This window comes from Lissotriton helveticus, chromosome 4_1, assembly GCF_964261635.1.
Source record: "Lissotriton helveticus chromosome 4_1, aLisHel1.1, whole genome shotgun sequence".
Classification (NCBI taxonomy): domain Eukaryota; kingdom Metazoa; phylum Chordata; class Amphibia; order Caudata; family Salamandridae; genus Lissotriton; species Lissotriton helveticus.
Window position 1 is genome coordinate 1,786,179,112 of NC_136063.1, and position 20,229 is coordinate 1,786,199,340.

At 41.0% G+C, this 20,229-nt stretch overlaps 1 protein-coding gene across 2 annotated transcripts in view; it reads left to right on the forward strand.

The window, feature by feature from the left end:
- DIAPH2 (diaphanous related formin 2) overlaps positions 1–20,229 on the forward strand; it is a 4,230,744-nt gene that overhangs the window by 288,139 nt on the left and 3,922,376 nt on the right. For both annotated transcript variants that reach the window (XM_078688424.1, XM_078688425.1), the window contains one exon: positions 17,991–18,167. In XM_078688424.1, the coding sequence (XP_078544550.1) occupies positions 17,991–18,167 (177 nt within the window). The remainder of the gene's footprint in view (positions 1–17,990; positions 18,168–20,229) is intronic.

Consider the following 20,229-nt stretch of genomic DNA (forward strand, 5'->3'; position numbering starts at 1 on the left):
TATTTGATTACAATATTTCTCTTTGCTGTTAATGTGCCTATGTAACCTGATTGCAGATAATTTACTTTGATCTAAAAAAACAAAGAGTAAACACTGTTCATGTTTATGACCATGTATTGGAGAGTAGCAGTTTTACTGAATTACAAAATCTGATAGAACACAATAAATACGCTGAATAGGAATGGTCTGAAAGGCAGCCGTTCATGCAGGGTCATTCTTAATCTGGATATTATTGGAGGGTCTCCATATGAACAAATAAGCCCAATTTTCACTTTGAGACAGTTGGATCACAGCTAAAATTCCTGCTAATACATTCAATATCTCCAGATTTCTCCAAATGAGAATGTGGACAACAGAGTAGAATGCCGCTCATAAATTTGCAAAGCAACAAAATTTAAATATTTTTTCAGAGTTATCTGGATTGCATCCCATAGTACAATGCACTGGTCTATAGTTGCTTTACTGACTTGGGATTTCACGACTCATTAGATTGATGTTGCGAGCTGGCTGTACAAATTCTTTGAAATATGACATTTCTCCTTGCATCTGCTGTGGACAGACCCGAAATCCTGACTCCTTCCATTGAAGCCTTGCTCTGGCTTGCTTTCACAAAGAAGCAGTTGCTTTTAAGTGTGGTAATGCTCCACCCAGTAGTATCGAGAAAGAGTAGTATTGCCAAAACTGTGCAAAGTGAGTTTTGAGATGCAGAATTGCAACTGAATTGATGTTACTCCACTTATTGCTTCATGTTTTACTCAATTTACCAATTGCTTTATGCTGATGTATATGTGCCTGAATATACCAGAACACTTGTAAAGCCATATCAGCTGAATACTGGAGTTTCTTATCAGAAACAGGATTTCCAGGCAATTTATAATCAGGCCATATGTTCAGTTTCAAATCAATGTTTGCTAAAGTGATCAAGACTGTTAAAAGTATTGAATAGTATTTGTTATTTAAATATTAAGAAACAATTCCAAATATACGTTTTTGCTAATCTCCATTGTCAGTTGTGTTGCTTTCCTAACCAGCATATATATCTTGGATCACAATCAGGAGCCATTGCAGTCCCTCTAGTCTATACTATTTGTGATTCCTTTAGAATGTTTTCAGGTGTATATAGCAATATCAATAAAATAAACATTGGCATTCGTATTGGACATAAGAGCAAACTATGCCTGTGTGCTGATATTTCAACTCAATAGAAACTAAAACCGTACATATATACATTCTACACTTTTACATTTGTTGGCAAATAGGAATTGAGTGAGGGCTCAAATAACAATACCTAGCAGAAACCAGTACGTCACTTGCCTGCCTGAACACTTATCAGCAAATAGGTACTCTGCATGATACCTTTGAATTACAAAGGAAGTTTAAAGCCTGCCATTCCAAAGCCTAGCAACGAAGACAGTACTCCCCCCATACAAAATCTCACAGTAGCCTGTGCACAGCACATTCCTCCCTGCACACGGACAAACAGATCAGTACTTCAGGGGCACAACCTGCCAGGGCATCGAAGTGTGGGCACAGACAAGTGTATTTGCTACTTTGGGCCTCTTGGAAGTAGGAAAACCTTGGGCCCTAACGCCTTCCACTCAGGCATTATACAACGTGTCTTGCAGAGTTTTATATAGTGCAAACTAGACCCGAACCGAATCAGGTATCAGAGCGCATTACATATTTTTCCAGTTAAGTTACATGAGGACACACTTTCATTTTAGGCACAGGGAGATTAAGTGGTTTGCCCAGAATCACAGGAGGTTTTGGCGTTGTTACCAAGACTCGAACCCAGATCCCCAGGTCCGAGGTCGAGCGCCCTAGCCGTTAGGCCAACTCCTCTCCCCAAGTCTTGTGGACTATGCACAAATTTCAATATCCACTACTAAACTACTCCTCTACACACACCACAGTACATCAAACTGAAGAAACCATATTCACATTACACTCACTAACACATACAGATCGCAGCACAAACCACGGAGGAACCTATCAACACTGCCCCATGCAGGAAACCTATGAAGATCCCACCCCCAACAAATCCCAACAAATCAAACTCAATCATTGCCTCTCCAAACCACAACCTGTCTCACTTGGGGTCCCACAAGGCTCTATCCTTTCCCCTACCCTCTTCAATCTATTCATGGAACCACTCACCCTTATTCTCAAACAAGCTAATATCAATTACCACCTCTATGCTGACGACACACAACTCTATTACAAGGTCAAATCCCACCATGACATTCTTCTCCCCAATGATACCTTAAACAAAGTCCAAGCCTGGTTCCATCTTAATCATCTCAAACTTAATCCCCAAAAAACTGAAATCATCCTTTTCACTCCCAAAAATAATTCCCTGCCTATTCAACTCTGGATCAACGACATAAAAGCACTCAACTGCATACTCTACACCTCTCACTCTGTCAAATCCTTGGGCATCAGCATTGATACAAATCTTACTCTCATCCCTCACATTAAAAACGCTGCGAAAGGCGCTCTCTTCTCCCTTCTCCACCTTAAAAAAATCAAACCTTTCATTCCAGTGGATGACTTCAAAATTGTTGTCCAGTCTCTTGTACTTTCCAGAATTCACTATGGCAATGCCACCCTTTAGCCACCCCAAAAGTTCACCTTGCCCCAATTAAATCTGTCCTCAACCTGGCCGCCAGACTTATCTCTGATTGTAAACGATTTGATCACATTTCTCCTATCCTCAAAAACCTTAACTGGCTCCCAATCGAAGGTAGATCTACCTTCAAGATGGCTTGTAATACTCACAAAGCCCTTCACCAAAACACCCCCTCCTACCTCTCAGACAAACTACAAAAAGCGGGTTGCTCCAGGTCCTTGAGAAGCACTAATGCCCTTGTCCTCATCCCCCGAGACTCAAATGTAAAAAGACACAATCACGTGCTTTCTCTGGTAATGCTCCGACGATCTGGAACTCTCTCCCCAAAGATCTTCGCTGCAACCCATCTTTCCCTCTCTTCAAAAAAAGACTCAAGGTGCTTATTCTCAACAAGTATTGGGGTACCTAACATCTCTATAATGATGTATTCCTCTGTTTCTTATTCTCATCAACCCACCCCTTCTTTCTCACTTTCCTTTTCTCCCCCCTCTCCTTCTACCCCTCTCTATCCCATCTTTCTTCCTTCCCCCTTCTCCCTCATTCATACCTAATTACTCTCTTTCCTCAATTCCCTCGTCTAACGGACAGACAGTTTTTCCCATTGTGAGTTGGGTTTTTTTGTGGTTTTTTTTGCTTCTTGATGTTTATCTGCCTGTAAAGCGCTCTGATACTCCTGGGTCCAGTAGCGCTATATAAAACCTCTGAAAATAAAAAGATAAACATAAAATTACTCCTACCCTTGTCCGCAGTAAAGCTGTATAAATTCCAGGATGGGAATTGGCCTTGAAATGGCATTTGGATTCATATATGAATGATTCCCTTACTTTTGCACTTAAGGACTCCAAAGAATAGCAACTCACCCAGTCTTCTCTTTACATTTATAATGCCTAAATTCATTTTCAATGTACAGTGTTCCATTTGGATTCATTCAGACGTACTTTTAGCAACCAAGGGTGCCTAAACGTGTGCAAATCAATGTCCTGTTAGCAATCAATGCAGCACAAATAAATGATTTAATGCGAATTGTCTTGCAAACAATAATCATTGTTTGAAAGTCTTCAAAATATATGTGTTCCTTGTGTAGATATAGTGCATGTGACAGTGGTGAACAAATAATGTAGGGCAAAGGCAATTATTTAAAATAAGTTTGTCACAGGGACACACATGGATCATGATCCGTACAAGTAACAGTTCAGGATCATTTAATGTCCATCAATGAATGAGTGACCAAAACTATACAGCATCAATGTTTCAACCCCAATGCATGATTTAAACGGGTCTTTGTCAGACCGGCCTGAGTTGTGCTCTTGTGGTTCACTGACGCACTTGAGAGAGCCTTCTGATTTATTGCAGCATTTGGATTAAGGTCTTAATAACGTCTATGTCATTTTCTTGGGTGGATCTATCTTTGTGCCAGATATTACAAACAACGTTGCTGCCTGTCTCCTGTCCTGAGTAAGGCCCAGTTTATTCCTCCTGTATGTGGTGCATTGATTGCTTACAGGGATGTTGATTTGCACTCTTTAAGGCACCCAAAATTGCTACAAGTCATTCTGAAAGACACTGTACTTGCATATTTAATTGCCCAAGTTCCTAGAAATGCAAGGTTTGACCCGTTGCATACTTCCAACTTGCAAATAAATGTAACCATGTGAGAGGCAAACCCTTGTGCCGAGAGTTACCTAACAGACACTATTGCCCCACACCAAGCCCCCACCCCCTCTCTAAATAAAAGTTCGATGAGGCTGTTTTCATACCTCTTAATGGACATTGGCTACTCACAGCCTCACCAGACCAGCGAAATAGCCATTTTATACAGCAGTGTCCACCTCGTCTTTCTTGCCACTGTGTATTTTCGGCTCTTCTTGGAGTGATGTGTGAAGGGAGCCTACAACATGTCACACACGGTGGCACCATGTGATTTGGTAGTTCTGCTTTTGTTAATTTATAGAATAACTAAAGTGGCAGAACTTTAATTTTCAGAAATCCAATTTCTTAAGTTAAAGGTAAAACCCTACCAATTTTCATTGTGTGAATCAGGATCGACTCCCTTAAATGAACTTAGGTGTAACGGTATTTAAAATGCGATCAAGAATAATCTGTGTTTATTGAAAGTGTCATGATATCCTAAATGTGAATTTTAATATGAGTACTAGTGTGTACTGCTGCAGCGCAACTTCTGCCTTGGAGAAATCTGGCCTATTGGCACTATGTGCTGTGCGCATTTATATGCACCATTTAAGAATGTCTGGTCTCCTTAAAACGATACCTATATTAAGTTCCAAACCAACATAAATTCCCCTTGTTTCTTTGAGTAGACCGAAAAAATTATCATGTTTCTTTGTCCATAAATGTTGTATTTGGATTTACTAAATGCATGTATTAAACACCCTTGATGTGTCTTCGGTGTTTCAAAATGCACTTTGGTCATAGCATGCACGTCCTAATGCAGAGCGAGCACATTTTTGCCGATTTTTACCAATTTCCTTTTTAGTACATTTTTTGGAATGACTTACTGTATTGTACACAATATTGTCTTCGTTCAAGTTTATTAATTTTGATTTAATCCTAATCTGTTAAATGGCCACACAAATATTTAGATACATTTACACAGGGAGTTGATGCTTTGGTAATAGCAATGCATTGCTGTTCTGGTGGCTGCTGCACAATTGTAATGTAAATCGCTGAATTATGCAAAGTGTTTTGAGAAAGGAACTGCATGTTAAGTGATATTAAAGCTGGTGCTTGGGTGTGCTGCATGGCCAACTTCTTTATTTAAAATGATTTGCCAAATGATGTAAAGAAATGTAGAAAGTCTTGTGATGAAGGGTTATGATGCTGATCGTAATTTCATTCATATGACATAAATGTTTAAACTGGGGTGTCCACTAGACCTGTGATTTGGAGGACACTGCTTTTCACTTTTGAAGGTAGTGTTTATCTTACTACATTGTTTATTTAAGGAGTTAAGTCTAAATTGTATTTTGCTCCTGGGTACTGGAGTATTTAATGTAACTCTTTCATAATTACATTAACCCCTTGGTTGTTATGGACATGACCTCCCTGACCACAGCATAATCCATTGCCAACTCTTCTGCTTAGACTCCTACTCAAGTATTGTCACAGGAGGGCAATGACCTAACAGGGATCCACTCACTAGGACCTCAGGCATGGATGGTTGCCTCTGCACCAAGGCTTTCTGCATCCCTGTAGGGTCACTTAGGGGGTTCATCCTCAGTCTACACAACAAGGATCTTTTTTTAAATAGAATTGGGCTGCATCCCCTCTTTTGGAGTTTAACAGTCTTTCTGCCCCTCCCCCCAAGGGCAGGGTGGGGGCCCTACGCCTTTACCTCTGGAGTTTTTCTGACTAAATGTGAGACAGATTTGGGGATTTATCTCCAAACTGCCCATGCCAGAGGGGCAGAAAGCACACTATACGCCAGGGATAGTATTCTTTAAAAAAACAGGAGAGCTCCCCTGTCTTGGCAACAGGCTGCAACACCCCACCCCACCCGAGGCCAGATTAAAAGGTTTAAACCCAATCTGTCCCATGAGATTGCCCACAATATTTCCCTGGAGGGTAGAAAGGGCAGTAGACTCCAGGGAAATAACACATAAAAAATATGGTGAGTGAGGCCAGTCCTGGCTTACGGCTGCTCCCACAAACTCCAGGCCCTAAAAAAGCTTTCTGCCTCTGGTACCTGCCAGCAGATGATTTTCCCCTAATCTTCCCACCTCAGAGGACAGAAAGCATACTAGATGTCAGGAGAGTGGGGTTGCCCTATCCCAGCATCAGTTTACCCCCTAACCCTGGGTTTAGGAGAGTATTTTTGCCCCTCCCACACCACCCCTTGTGTGAATCACTTTGTGGGTGCCCACTAAGAAAGGGGAGCAGAAAGCTCCCAAAACACACCAACAAATTAACAACATAGGAAGGAGTTGGGAGGTCAGCCAGCCCTCCCATCAGGCTGTCCATAAGACTGAGGCCCAAGACAGTCTTTCTGTCCCTCTAGAGCCCAGTGCCCGGATACTCCAGCCAACCATCATAGTTAGTGAGAGGAAATCCGAATTTCTTTGAGTGTAGTTTTGAAATATGGGACAGCATTCTGCTTCTCCTAGAGGGCTGGAAAACTATCCAGTACACAAGGGATGAGCTTGATGCCAAGCAGGCACCCCACTGCATTCCTCTACTTTTCAGATAAACCAGAGTGGGTAGTTTTCTATTCTGCTGGACCCAGGCTTAAATGCTGCAGCCATTCTCCCCAGTGGACAGTAAAATGTGATTTTAGGCTTAGAGATAGCATTTGTAAGTGACTCAAGGTAAAAAACCTTAGTGGGTTTCACCTAAGTCACACCACCCCGGGTGTCTAGATTTTAGAAATGTCTAGGGTTGATAGATTTCCCTGGCTGTTCCCAATCATGGGCCCAAATAACACAGTAGGCCACATCCCCTAAATGATTGAAATTCAAAGTAAAACTCTTGATGTTTTCACATTAAATTCTGGATACTTTCCTGTCCTGTGTGATATGCTGACCTATACAAGTAGGGATGCTTTTATTAGGAAAAGTGGAAAAATGTTGAGTCATATAAACTTTTGTTGATCTACCACAAATTCCGGGCCTTTCCTTCACAGAAATATGAGAAAAATCGGTGATTGTAGTCAAAAGTTTCATGGTTACCGGGCAATCTGGGTAAGAAATGTTGTGTAATTCTTGCAAGCCATACCACCCTTAACTTTTCATAATATGCCCTTTTAAAAAAATACCTAGGGTTAGTAGGTTTCGTTGAACTCGGGCCCAAATACTGTAGCTACCTGCATAGCCAAATACCATAGCTACCCACATACCTAAAATAATTGAAATTTAAAGGAAACAACTTGATGTTTCCATGTTGGACTTTGGGCCCTTCAATGTCTGGTGTGATAGGCCTACTTGCAGGTGGAGTACCTTTTATTTATCAGAATCCAGAGTAAGTTGAGCATTTGTTATTGTTATATTAGTTGAATGTCTCCTCGTTTCCCAAATTTAAGTCAGTGTGCACAAAAAACATTATGTAAAACACCCTAAAAAGATTACCGTATATGATGGGTGACCCCCAAATTGAGAGAGGTACAAAAAATAATTTTCAAAATTCAAATTCTTGGGTGTACTTCACAAATGCATAATTGTCTAGCCTACCTATTGTTTCATTCATTACATTTTATCTTATGTATTGATGCATCGTCAAAACACAATAAAATAAATAATTATAAGCCGTAGCTCGGTTGATGACTGGGTATAGCATATATTTTTGCAATCAGCAAATATTATATATCTACTACTGGAAGAATTGAATTTAAATTGAATTTAAAATACTTGTAGAGCGCAGCATTCACCGTGCGGTTTCTTGGCGCTATGGAGGCAAAAATAGCAGTGGGGAGGCAATAACTACTGGTGCAATGAGGGGAGCAGTGAGGACAATTTACATAGGGAATGCCTGAGTGAATAAGAAGGTTTTAAGGTCTTTCCGGAGAAGAGAGTAGTGCTTGGCTGACCGTAAGTGGTCGGGAAGGGAGTTCCAAAAAGTGGGTGCCAAAACAGAGAAGTTGGCCCCTCCCCACTTTTTGCGCTTGTAGCGGGGTACCTGCAGAAGTGATTGGGATGATGAGCGGAGCTCTCTGGCAGGGATATACTCCCTTATCAGAGAGATAATGAAGGCGGGAGCTGAGCCCTGGCGCGCCTGGAATACCATGCAGCCAATTTTAAAAAGGGATCGCTCCCTGACAGGCAGCCAATGAAGCGCCTTCAATAAAGGAGTTGAGTGGTGGGAGCGGGAAAGACCATACACTAATCGGGCCGCCTGGTTTTGGACCAGTTGGAGCTTCCGGAGGCTGTATGCCGGAATGCCGTTGTATAGGGCATTGGCGTAGTCCAGCCGGGAGATCACCAGGGCGGACATAATCAGTTTTAGTGCCAGGGGAGAGAAGAAACGGGAGACAGTGCGAAAAGTGCGGAGAGTGAGAAAGCAAGAAGAGACAACAGAGCTAATTTGTGAGTGTAAAGTGAGATGATTGTTCATTTTAATGCCTAAAGTCTTAACTATGGGAGAGGGAGTGGGAGGGGGACCAAAGGAAGAGGGCCAAAATAAAGAGTTCCAGGGACTGGAAGAACCACCCGTGAGAACCAACTCAGTTTTATCCGGGTTCAGCTTCAGATGGTTGTGGTTCATCCAGTCCCTGATAAAAATCATAATAGCCTGAAAGTTAGAAATAGAATGAGGAGATGAAGAGAGGTTGAAGATGAGCTGGAGGTCATCCGCATAGTTATATACGGTGACCTCCAGCTGCTGGAGTGCAAAAATTAGGGGATTGATATAAAGATTGAACAAAAGAGGAGAAAGAGAAGAACCCTGGGGAACACCACACGTGACCTTAAGTGGGGTGGCAACATAACAGTGTATTACTTTTGTCGATAGCCCATCAGTGCAAAAAGTTGCAGATTAAAATATTGTTATCTATTTCTATTTTTACTATTTATATTCAATCTTTTTAAATTCTTTGATTAACCGAAGTCATCTCATCAGATGACCCTTTGCTGAATACCGAAGTTTGTCTACTTTTTAGAAATGTCATGTTGCTGAATTCCACCATGGATTTCAGACCTCTTTACCATCAAACAGCAAATATGTATAAACCACAAAAATACATCCTACAAACAACTTAGAAAATTGCAACATCTTTAGTATGAAAACAAGAATAATTGCTTTACAACTCTGCCTTTTTCTGAAAGCTGTGATGAGGATAATCTATCTTGTTGATGCCATTTTAAGAAGAAAAAAAAACACTTTTGACAGTATTTTTTTAAAACAGAAAACGTTGACCTTACAGCAATTTTCTCAGCATCCTCCAGGTAAAAACTCAACGTTAGGTATCTGCACAGTCCCTGTGTGGAAAGATAAGAATTTGGCCTGGATAACATTTGCACAAAAAAAGTTATGAAGGCTAACGGATCCCAAATGTCAAACCGGGCTCTGTACTGATGGGATGTTTTTTTGGGGATGGGCTAGTCGCTAGCAATCAATTGGTTAAAGAACAGCAACAAATATATAATTATGGGTAAAATATAGAATACATTACATATTTGATAAGATAAAAGAAAATATCACAGTCCCAGTAACATATTTTATAGCTCAATTAGTTTAAGTAGGTTGTTTGGTTAGATTTCCGGAAGTCAAAAAGGAGGGCTTAATTCTATTGTTAGTTAGCTTAGAGCAACATGTGTAAGTCGCACCACTGGAGTGTTTTTTTGGACAAGAGTTGTTTATTTTTAGCTCAATCGAATTTTGACTTATGACATTTGCAACCGTTGCTTCCCCGTACTTCCAAGCAACTGCTTGATGTTTCCTAATAAAAATAAGTTTTCACTTATTCGCTGTTTATTTAAGTTGACCAACTCAGTCTTTTTGCTGGTCTTCCCATTACTTGCTAGACGATGTTACATTTACATTATGTTGATGTCATGCCCTACAATTTATGAATGCTGCTCACATCATGAAAGTCTTACATCTCTAGATGTATCAATGTATGTCATAATCTAGGCATCAAGCACAGTAATTCAACACATTTTCTTGTAGTGTTTCTCATGGGATAGACCAGTAGAGGACAATGATGCAGCAGGAAAAAGATTGGTTTGAACAGTTCCTACTGGAGCATCAGTCTAATGCATCATTCATGGCTTGATGACCTCACGCTAAGTAGCAGAGGAATATCATAGAAGACCCACACAGTACAATGATAAGTTTCCAATCCCATTCCTAAGGAAAGTTATAAAACATGGTGGATATAGCACCGAGGTCAATTTGAAAGACAGATATGTGTGGCAACATTTGAATGAGAAACATTCAGAATCCAAATTACACAATACTTTGGGCCTTATTAAAAGTGACCATAATATAGTTGTGTTAATTCCTCACTACTAGAGTTAATGATTCTTTTGGTGCTATTACTTCCATAAATGCAGAATTAATGGGGATTTCAGGATGATAATTTGGAATTCCTAGTATGAGTTCCAAAATCCTTATTTTATCTTTACTTTCACCCAGAAAATTAGTCTGCTTTCCATGTGAAAATCTTCTGGTGAATGCTTACAACTTTGCAACCTTCCCGTGGATCTCATAACTCCAGTGGGACCATTAACTGTCTTTCTGGCCCATTTAATTCAAAAGGATTTCGTAATGAGGGCTCTAGCACATGGATCTGTTACAACTTCAAATTAGAATGCTTTGAACTGATTGGCCATCTTTGTACGCAGAGGATAACTATTCAGTGTAATGATGATAATAGCTTTATTTAAACTGGTCTAGTATTTGAGGAGGGCATAGTTTCATATAATTTATCTAGTCACTAAAATGAACATATTTCTTGACAAATGATTCATCGTTATTTATTTATTATTATATTTTCCAGAAATCCCAACAGACAAATATCTTTTGTGTTCAATAAATGTTCTATAGGTATTCCCAGAAAATGCCAATAATTGCTTACCATAATGTTGTTTATGGGCCCACAATCCCACAATGCAGAGAGGCAAAATGCTTGTCTCCTGCCAATGTTAAACTATTCTTGAGTCCAATGCTAGGACGGTATTAAAGAATAATATTATAATACAATGGGAGAATTTATGATTACATTGTTGACTAAGAGGGCGGGTGCAAAACAAGCACATTGTCACTATAAGACACAGAGTGAAACATTGCACACAATACAATTATATGTCTACTTAAAAATGTAGTTCAAAGACTTTGATTGTGATTTGCTTTGCAAATAGTGAGATGGTGTTCTTGTAGTGTAATGATTAAAAAAATAACATTTGAAAATGTCAAATAAAAATGAAATCATGAGAAACTCCTTGGTGGTTGTGGTGTCTTGCACGTTAACAATAATAGAACATTGTTGGCTCCTGATAAACTCTGTAGAGCTATGATGTAATCGATAGAGTATAGGTTACTTTAGAATGTTGATTTCGCAGTTACACGCAGACAAATAAAGATGTGTGATACCAAGCTTCACGTGTGGTGTAGTCATTTACGGGTAGCCCTGCTGGGAAGTCGCTACAAATTGCAACAAGATAGTGGTTAAGTAAGCCAAAGGCTGACAGTGATCGAGTTTGCTGTGGTCCAGGCAAACTGCTCATGCGTGACATGTGTGCCGTAGTCAAAGTACAGAGCCAATGTTCAATGCATGTGGAGTCAAGGCACAGTTCCAGCTGCTGTGAAGCAGTTGAAAATAAAAGCATTTGCAGAGAATTTACGCGTCATTGGTCGAGAACCTGTTGGTCAGGCCATGCATAAAAGTACCATGCCACTACGCAACATCGAGTCATACATAGTGATTAACACTGAGGTTACAAGTGCTGCTAGGTAGAGATCAACCAGGTGTGAATAAAAGTATAAAGCCACAGTCAAGTGCAAGAGAACACGGTGGTTGAAAGCAGACAATCACATACTGTCAATGTAGTGACTGGAGCCTTAAAAAAGGAAGAGTTCTATGATCAGCAGCAGTCGAAGAGACCCTAGAAGTAGCCCAGTATTTGTGCTTACTAATCTGTCCAATACCTGTAGTGGCATACCACCAAAGGTGCTGGATGGCGGTTCAGAACAACGCCAAAGTTTTCCATGTAGGTGAAGGGCTGCCATGGAGGCCAAGATAGGTCACATTTCCATGATGACCGAGAGGCCAGCACATCACAGGGTCTTAGAGATTGTACGGATGACACTGGTCCTAACGAGGCAAATGGTGTCAGAGGGAACTCCACTGTTAGTGTCAGCGATAACCACATTTTGTTACAATGCGGCAGATTTCTTGAAACCACCATCATCATTCGATACTGCCAAAATGCAAAATTTTAGTGACCGATGGACTACATGGATAGAGATGTTTGAAGATTTCATAGATGCACTTGAAGAGACCGATAACTAAAAGATGATCAGATACCTCAAAAATCTTGCTGGTGATGGCGTAAAGGAAGTCATAAATAAAATGCCACAAACTGACGAAGAAATCACATGCCGTCAGATTAAAGAAACCTTGAAACTCAAGTTCAATCCAATGCCAGATGTTGACTATGAAAGATATATTTTCAGTTAAGAATGACAGAAAGTTGGCGAAACCATCAATGAATTTGTAGCGAGACTTGCACTACTCATCAAACTCTGTAAGTTCAACTAATTTAATGATGAAGAATCCAATACGTCTCAGAGTCATTGATGATTGCTTGTCCATTTCCTTCAGAAGGGGAATGCTGAGAGAAAGTCTGAGTTTGGAATGAGTCTTAAGGGCTACTAGAGCTGAAGAGCATGCTGAGCAGCAAGCTGCTGACATGGAGCCCTTAGGTGCCCAGAATGAATCAGTCCTGAGTGTCAAATGAAAGTCAGAGTAAAAGATTGAATGACACAAGGTGATGGCTAAATGTTAAAAGAAGTTATGTTTCAGATGTAGATTTTCCATTTCCACACAAAGATAAAGGCCCCACCATTGGACAGGTATGGAAGCGCTGTGGAAAAGAGGACCATTTTGTGATGGTGCTTAAAGCCAAGGGAAAAACAATTGCATCACAGTGCAAAGACAAAATGGCCGGTGGAACGTTCCGGAGGATTGCTTGACGTGCACCCATAAGGCCCAACGGAGAGGTCAAGAACGACGAATCAACACTGATCAAAGTCGAATGCCATCTAAATCATCGCCAAATAGTTCCTCCATATCAGTATGTTATGGTACTGATTTCCATGATCTACAACATGAATGCTCACTATGAAACCAGTTCCCTTCATTGTTTCATATTTTGAGAAAGCTTAAGACAATGAAAGTAAAGCTGCATAATAATGAGGACATTCATCCTATTGCTCAAAGACATAGGCAAATGTCTTTTCATTTACAAAATGCTGTTGAAAAAGAACTTGAATCTTTACTTAAGCATGACATCATTGAGTGTTCTTCTGGTCCCATGCCATAGGTTTATCCCATCATGGTAGTGTTCAAACAGGACAGTGAAGGAGTGGTATGAATATGCATTGACATGTGTCAGGCAAGCAAGGCACTTGAACGACCATGACATACAGGTCTACACATTGCTGATATGATTATACAATTAAACATTGCAAAGGTTTTCTCCTGCCTTGATTTGAATAAAGGATATCATCAGTTGAAACGCAAAGAAAATTGAAGTACATTACAACATTTTCTACACTTATTGGCCGTTTTGATACAAACAGCTATGCTTTAGTGTGTCATCAACTGCAGAACTTTTTCGAGACATCATTCAACGTATCAACACTCTGTGTTCAATTATGGTGATGGCCTATTGGTTTTCAGAGCTACTCAAAAAGAGCATGATAAGGCTGTCACACAAGTATTTTGTTTACTGGCTGATGCAAGGTTGACTTTGAAAGCAGACAAAAATTTGAGTTCGGTAAGGCAAAGTGAACATTCTTTGGCTACATCTTTTCTGATGGGGGTTGGACACCTGATACTGCTAAACTACAAGAGCTGTCCAGTCCTGATCCCCCACAAGATGTTTCAATAGTACTTTCATTTTTGGGCCAGGCACTGTTCTACATATGTACAAGACTTTGCCACTGTAAGTGCTCCATTGGGACAGTTGAGGAAAAATGTTTCATTTCAGTGGTCATATGAATGTGAAAGTAGTTTTAAGAAAATCAAACAAGTAATTGAATGTTGCTGAAATGGTTTATTTCAATACGAAACTTCATACAGATATTGAGGCGAGCCAAGTTAGGTTAGGTGGTATCCTTGCCCAGCATAGTGAACACCTGAATACTTAAAGGAATATTGTGGCATAGACGAGTAGGAGTTTGTCCCAACCAGAACGTGCTTACTCACAACCTGAAAAATAATGTGGTATGGACGTGTGAACACTTTAATGTATTATTGTATGGAAACTCATCAACCAGATAACTATATTTGGCAATCCAAAAACCAAGATGCCCCCTCTCATTGAACGTTGGAGACTATGGCTACAGGAGTATAATTATAATATTGTGCATCATCCAGCAAAGGATCAGAACCCTACTGACTATTTTTCCAGATTGCCCACTAAATCCAAGTCAGCTGAAGCTTATACCAACTTCATTGTAACCGCTAACACACCAGCTGCCAGTACATTAGCCCAGATTATCACTACAACGACCAACAATAGCATCCTGCTAAAGTTGAAATAAATAATTACTCATCAGTCGTGGAACCAGCACACTCGACCTCTCACCAGTGCGGGTGAATATCAAAAATACAGAAATGTTAAAGATGAACTGTCTATAACTCAAGAGGGGGCTATATTGGGAGGGTCAAGACTCTTGATTCCGGAGAGTCTGCAGCAGAAAATGATCAAACTGGGCATGAAGGACATATTGAATGGTTGCCTCAAAACGAGGTCTCCAAGTCTGAGTCTAGTTTCCATATCTTGACGAGCGAGTTGAAAAGGAATTAAAGGCATGTCATGTATGCATCTGGCTATCTACAAACTGGCTATCTACAAACGTTACTCAACACACCCTGAACAGGTCAGAACTCCCGAAGCATACCTTGGAGAGAATAGCTATTGACTTTTTCGGTCTACTTGACAATGGACATTACCTGATGGTGACTGTGGATGAATCCTCGTGATTTCCATTAATTGAGGATCTCTTATCCACTACACAGAAACGAGTCATTGAGAGACTGGAGGGCATCTTTGTGATCTGGGGTGTTCTACTCATCCTAAAACCTGACAATGGCCCGCCTCTTAATAATTATGAGTTCAAAGACTTCTTAGAGCATCTGAGTATAAAGCATCAAAAGATCACTCTTCTGTGGCCCGATGCCAATGGACTGGTTGGGAGATTTATGAGTACGCTAATGAAAGTTGTGCAGCGTGCTACACTTGAGAAGCTCAACTTACAGACTGTGTTAAACTCAACATTGAGAGCTCACTGTTCAACACTTCACTCGACCACTGGTGGTAGCAAAAAACGATGGTTTTAGGCCCAGATCTCTGTACTGTGATGAATGTATGACATTGTTCTGCATTCTGTCCATCAATTGTTCTTTTTGCATTTGTCGCCCCGAGTGGGATGGGTATGCCCAGACATGGGTCCCGTGCTCTCCATACCACTAGAGTCAAGCTATCCTGGCTGATGAGGGCTGAAAGCCCGAAACCGGTCCTAGGATGCTTGTTTCCAGTCCAGGGAGGATCTGGCCTGGCAGTTCGCGCTGGACTGTTCCCATTGGGCGCAGGGTCAAGACTGATTTGCGTATGGCTGGGTCCAAACTGGAATGGCATGGTGATTAAAAAAACCAATGGATTTACATTCTGTCTATCAATTGTTATTTTCACATTTGTCACCCCGAATGGGACGAGTATGCCCAGATGTGGGTCCTGTGCTCTCTATGCCACTGGAGTCAAGCTATCCTGGCTGATGAGGGCTGAAAGCCCGAAACCGGTCTGAGGATGCTTGTTTCCAGTCCAGAGAAGACCTGGCCTGGCTGTTCGGACGGGACTGTTTCCATTGGGTGCAGGATCAAGACTGATTTGCATATGGCTGGAGCCAAACTTGAGTGGCATAGTGAGCAAAAAAACGATGGATTTAGGCCCAGATCTCTGTACTGGGGGTGAATGTATGACATTGTTCTGCATTCATTCTGTCCATCAATTGTTCATTTTGCACTGGTGAAAGTCCGGCAGCATTTATGTTCGGGAGACCAATGACAACCGAAATACCCCAGTGGACCAACATGAGAGAAAGAGATGAGAATGCAACTCGTATGAGGGACTTGGTTCAGATACAAAAGATGAAAACATATGCTGACCGAAGACGACATGCAGTGGCATAGCTAGCTCTCTGGCGGCCCTTGGCAGTTCCAGCAGCTGCATTGAAGAGCAGAGGGGTTGGGTACTGGCAAGTTTCTTTGTTTGCCACCTCGAGACGAAAGGCAAGAGCTGCCCCCCAGTTACACTACTGAAAACATGCAGAAAACTTAGACTTCCAGAGAGAAGACAGAATGCTCACACGTCAGATACTGAAAAGAAAATCTGATGCTTTCTTTGATGCTGTATCCTTCCAAGTGGTATCAACCAAAGGATACATGGTGACTGTCCAGTGTCCTGGGAAGTGTATTACCAAAGACTTCTCACTTTCGGCTTATGATTCTTAGTTCACCAGATCTCCATGGTGAAGGAGAGACTGACTCTGAAGCACCCGTGTCTGCTGCTGCCTTTTCACCATCCCAACAGCTCTTGGATCATAATGGTGGCAGGGATCAACTTTGCATGACCTGTTCGGTTCAGACAATTACAGCACCAAAGAGATTAATTGAAGAGATTTAAATGTATATATGTCTACATATTTTGTAAAATTGTTACTTTTTCAGTTAACAGCGGAGGAAATGTAGTGTTGTGCGAGTTAACAATGATGGAAACATTTTGGTTCCTAATGAACTCCATAGAGCTATGACATAATGGATAGAGTGTATTGCAGTAAAGGTTGCTTTAGAAAATTGAGTTTGCAGGTGTGCACAGACGAATAAAGACATGTGATTCCAAACTCTGTGTATTGCATAGGCAATTTCGGATATCCCTGCTAGGAAGATGCCACAGTGGTGACAAGAAAAAGCATGTTTAAAATTGAAAAAAAGATACTTGAAACAGTTGAAATGATAAAATGTTTTCTTGGTAAACAACAAAAATGTAAAACAGTCACTCCTCTTGCTGATCTCAGTAGTCAGCACAGAGTAACTAAGGTTAAAGTACATAGACGTAATGCTGAAAAACCTTTGAGAATCAGCGGTGTACAACGGAGTAGGGCACCACCATAATAAAGCATGTCAACCGTATGTTGTATGGCATAAAGAAGAAAGCCCAGTCTTCCATTCTTTTATTTTAATTCACGTTTAACTGTCCACAACCTGGCAGCACTTTGAGTAAAGTAGGCTTACACCACTGACCATGCTGTAGTCCACAGGCAGGTGATCATTCTGTGTCCGCAGACGTTCGCTGCAGTAGCCATGACTTCCACCATGCTGCTCAGTCTTTGTTCACCCTGTCACAACAGTCTGCTTTGTCCCCCTTTAAAAGGTAGATCTGTCTCGTAGAAGCCTGACCATAGTTTAAATCTGCAAAGAAGAATAGAATGTGCAAATATTTTATTAATTCTTCTTTTAGTTGAATTCAGTTGTGATGAGCTTGCTTTCGATTTTGTTGAGACAAAAACCCTATAGTTCTCTCATGTGATAAAATTCAATCCATTTTTCTTTTTTCAGACTTCTAGCTATCAAATAAGTGTCATGGATAGCAAGGCTCTCACTAATACTTTGTTCCTTTATCACATTCAGCGAGGAAGAATAACAAGTTTAAGGAAAGTAACAGGCAAAAAGGAGAAGCCCCTTATTCAGCATGCTGTTGATTCACCATCATCTGCAACCGAATTCCCGGTGCCCCAGCCCCTGTATGATGAGCGCTACAAGAACCTGTCGGAGAAGGAAATCATGGATCTGTTTGAAAAAATGATGGTAAGGGTCGGAATACCACATTCTCCATATTTTGATGAACTGTTGAACTACATATAAAGAGATTGTTTTGTATGGCATTTATTTCATTTATTTATTGGTGGTAATAACAGAGATATGTGAAAGACATACAAAAGTGTTAACATTTATATAATCTTTATCAGAATAGTTCATCTGGTACTTAACACCAGGTCTTGGGAAATACCTACAAATACATCAAGGAATACACCCCAACATTTCTGCACACTTCAAATACTAACTTAATTGGGCAAGTGGGCAGTCATTTTCTGTTGTAGATGGAACCTAAGAGGACATTGGTTTTAGGGGTATTTCAGCAATACGTATCCTACATTGGAACGTGTGTTCATGGCTTCATTTCTAGTGTCTTCACACTATCAGTTTGAGGATCTCAGTATAAGAGCATTGATCTCTTTGTCTGTGTTCACCCCAAGCCATTTTTTGCTACAGATAGATTATTTAACCCAGTGCTAGCTAAGAATACTAATCTGGCCTCAAACACATATTCTGCTACCCCTGCAAAACATATTGGATCATTTTGAATGACTGTTAAGCATTGGGGTGCAGAGAAATATATTATTGTTGGTGAGAGGATCCTCACCAATCATTGATGGGTGTGTTCTTTAATAACAAAAACAATGGAGGAGTGTCCACTCAGAAACAGAGAAAAAGGTTTCTCTGGACATGGGCTTATGTGCTCAATTCAGCACAATGTGCCCCAACCTGTTTAAGGATAGTGCATATCCTTGTAGAAGACCCCTCACTCACCAACCTAGTTGGTGACATGCTTCATCATCGGGGTCCCACCCCATAAGCCGAGTGCCTATAGGGTGTGCTGCGACACCTGACTACAGTGGAGCTGGTTAATTTTTCTTTTATGTGTTCAGGGCGATCAAACAAGTGAATTTAAAAAGGGCCAACACTACTCACTGCAAGTATTTATTCTTGAGTGCTTGAACCCTAGTTAAAAAATGTGTAACACCTATGCCTAATTAGGTAGACTTTGGTGTTAAAAGTAGTGTTTGATAAAAATAGCTAAGTGTGCTATGTGAAGTGTGATAAATGCTATTGATTAAAAAGGTCTACATGTTTCAACCATTGTATTTATTCATTGGTTTTCGTCAGGACCGTGATATTGAACTGGGTGGTCCACACACGCTAAGGTGCGTCCTGCCCTAGTCCAAGTTGGAGTGCACAAATTGTGAACTCGTGTAAAAATAGTGCGTTTTCTTTATTCAAAGAAAAACCTGTAAAGGAACAGGAAAACAAAAAACAGGGAGGGGTCACATACAGGGGTTGACAAAACACATGTACTACATTTAACGTATATAGCCATTCTTTCCCCTTTCGAGTCACTAGATGGGGTCGTACCCAAGTTGTAAAACAGAGGAATCCATCTAGTTGTGCAACAGTACTACAGTGCTTTTACCGGACTGTGACTGATAGCTACTCAAACGGTGCCAAAGAAGTGGTGTCGACCTAGTTTTGGCATCTGAGAATAGCTAGTGAAAAGTAAGGGCGGCGTATTATGAGTGAGTGATAATACTGGTGTTCGCGAAGTGGATGGCTGCAGAGAATTGTGAGCAGTCGTGACGTCGCTATTGTGAATTGCGACTGATATATTGCTTTTTGCTTACGCTTCCTTGCGGTGTTGCCGCTTCATGGGCACCAGCGCTTCCAAGACGGCAGGAGTCCGTCTCCTGAAAGTCGATAGACAACAAAAAGAGAGAGATGCCCGGTTTTAGTTTCCTGGCTGTATTTGGCATTTAGTATCGCCAGCGGGCTCACGTTCGAAAAACAAGAGGCAAAGATTGTTTCCTCATTCACATCGGCCACATATTACTTACTTGCAGCTTCTGATCATCAGACGGTAAACCTACTTGGTTCCGGCTGGCGGTGCCCCGAGGAGTGACCGGTGATGTCTATGGCTGCCGGTAAAGTAACGCTCGGAGCGTTTCCTGGTTGGGCATGGCCTCATCACGTGGTGTGGTCACGTGGGTCGCAATTGACCAATCGGGTTCTCACAGGGGGTGGAGCCCCCGGACAA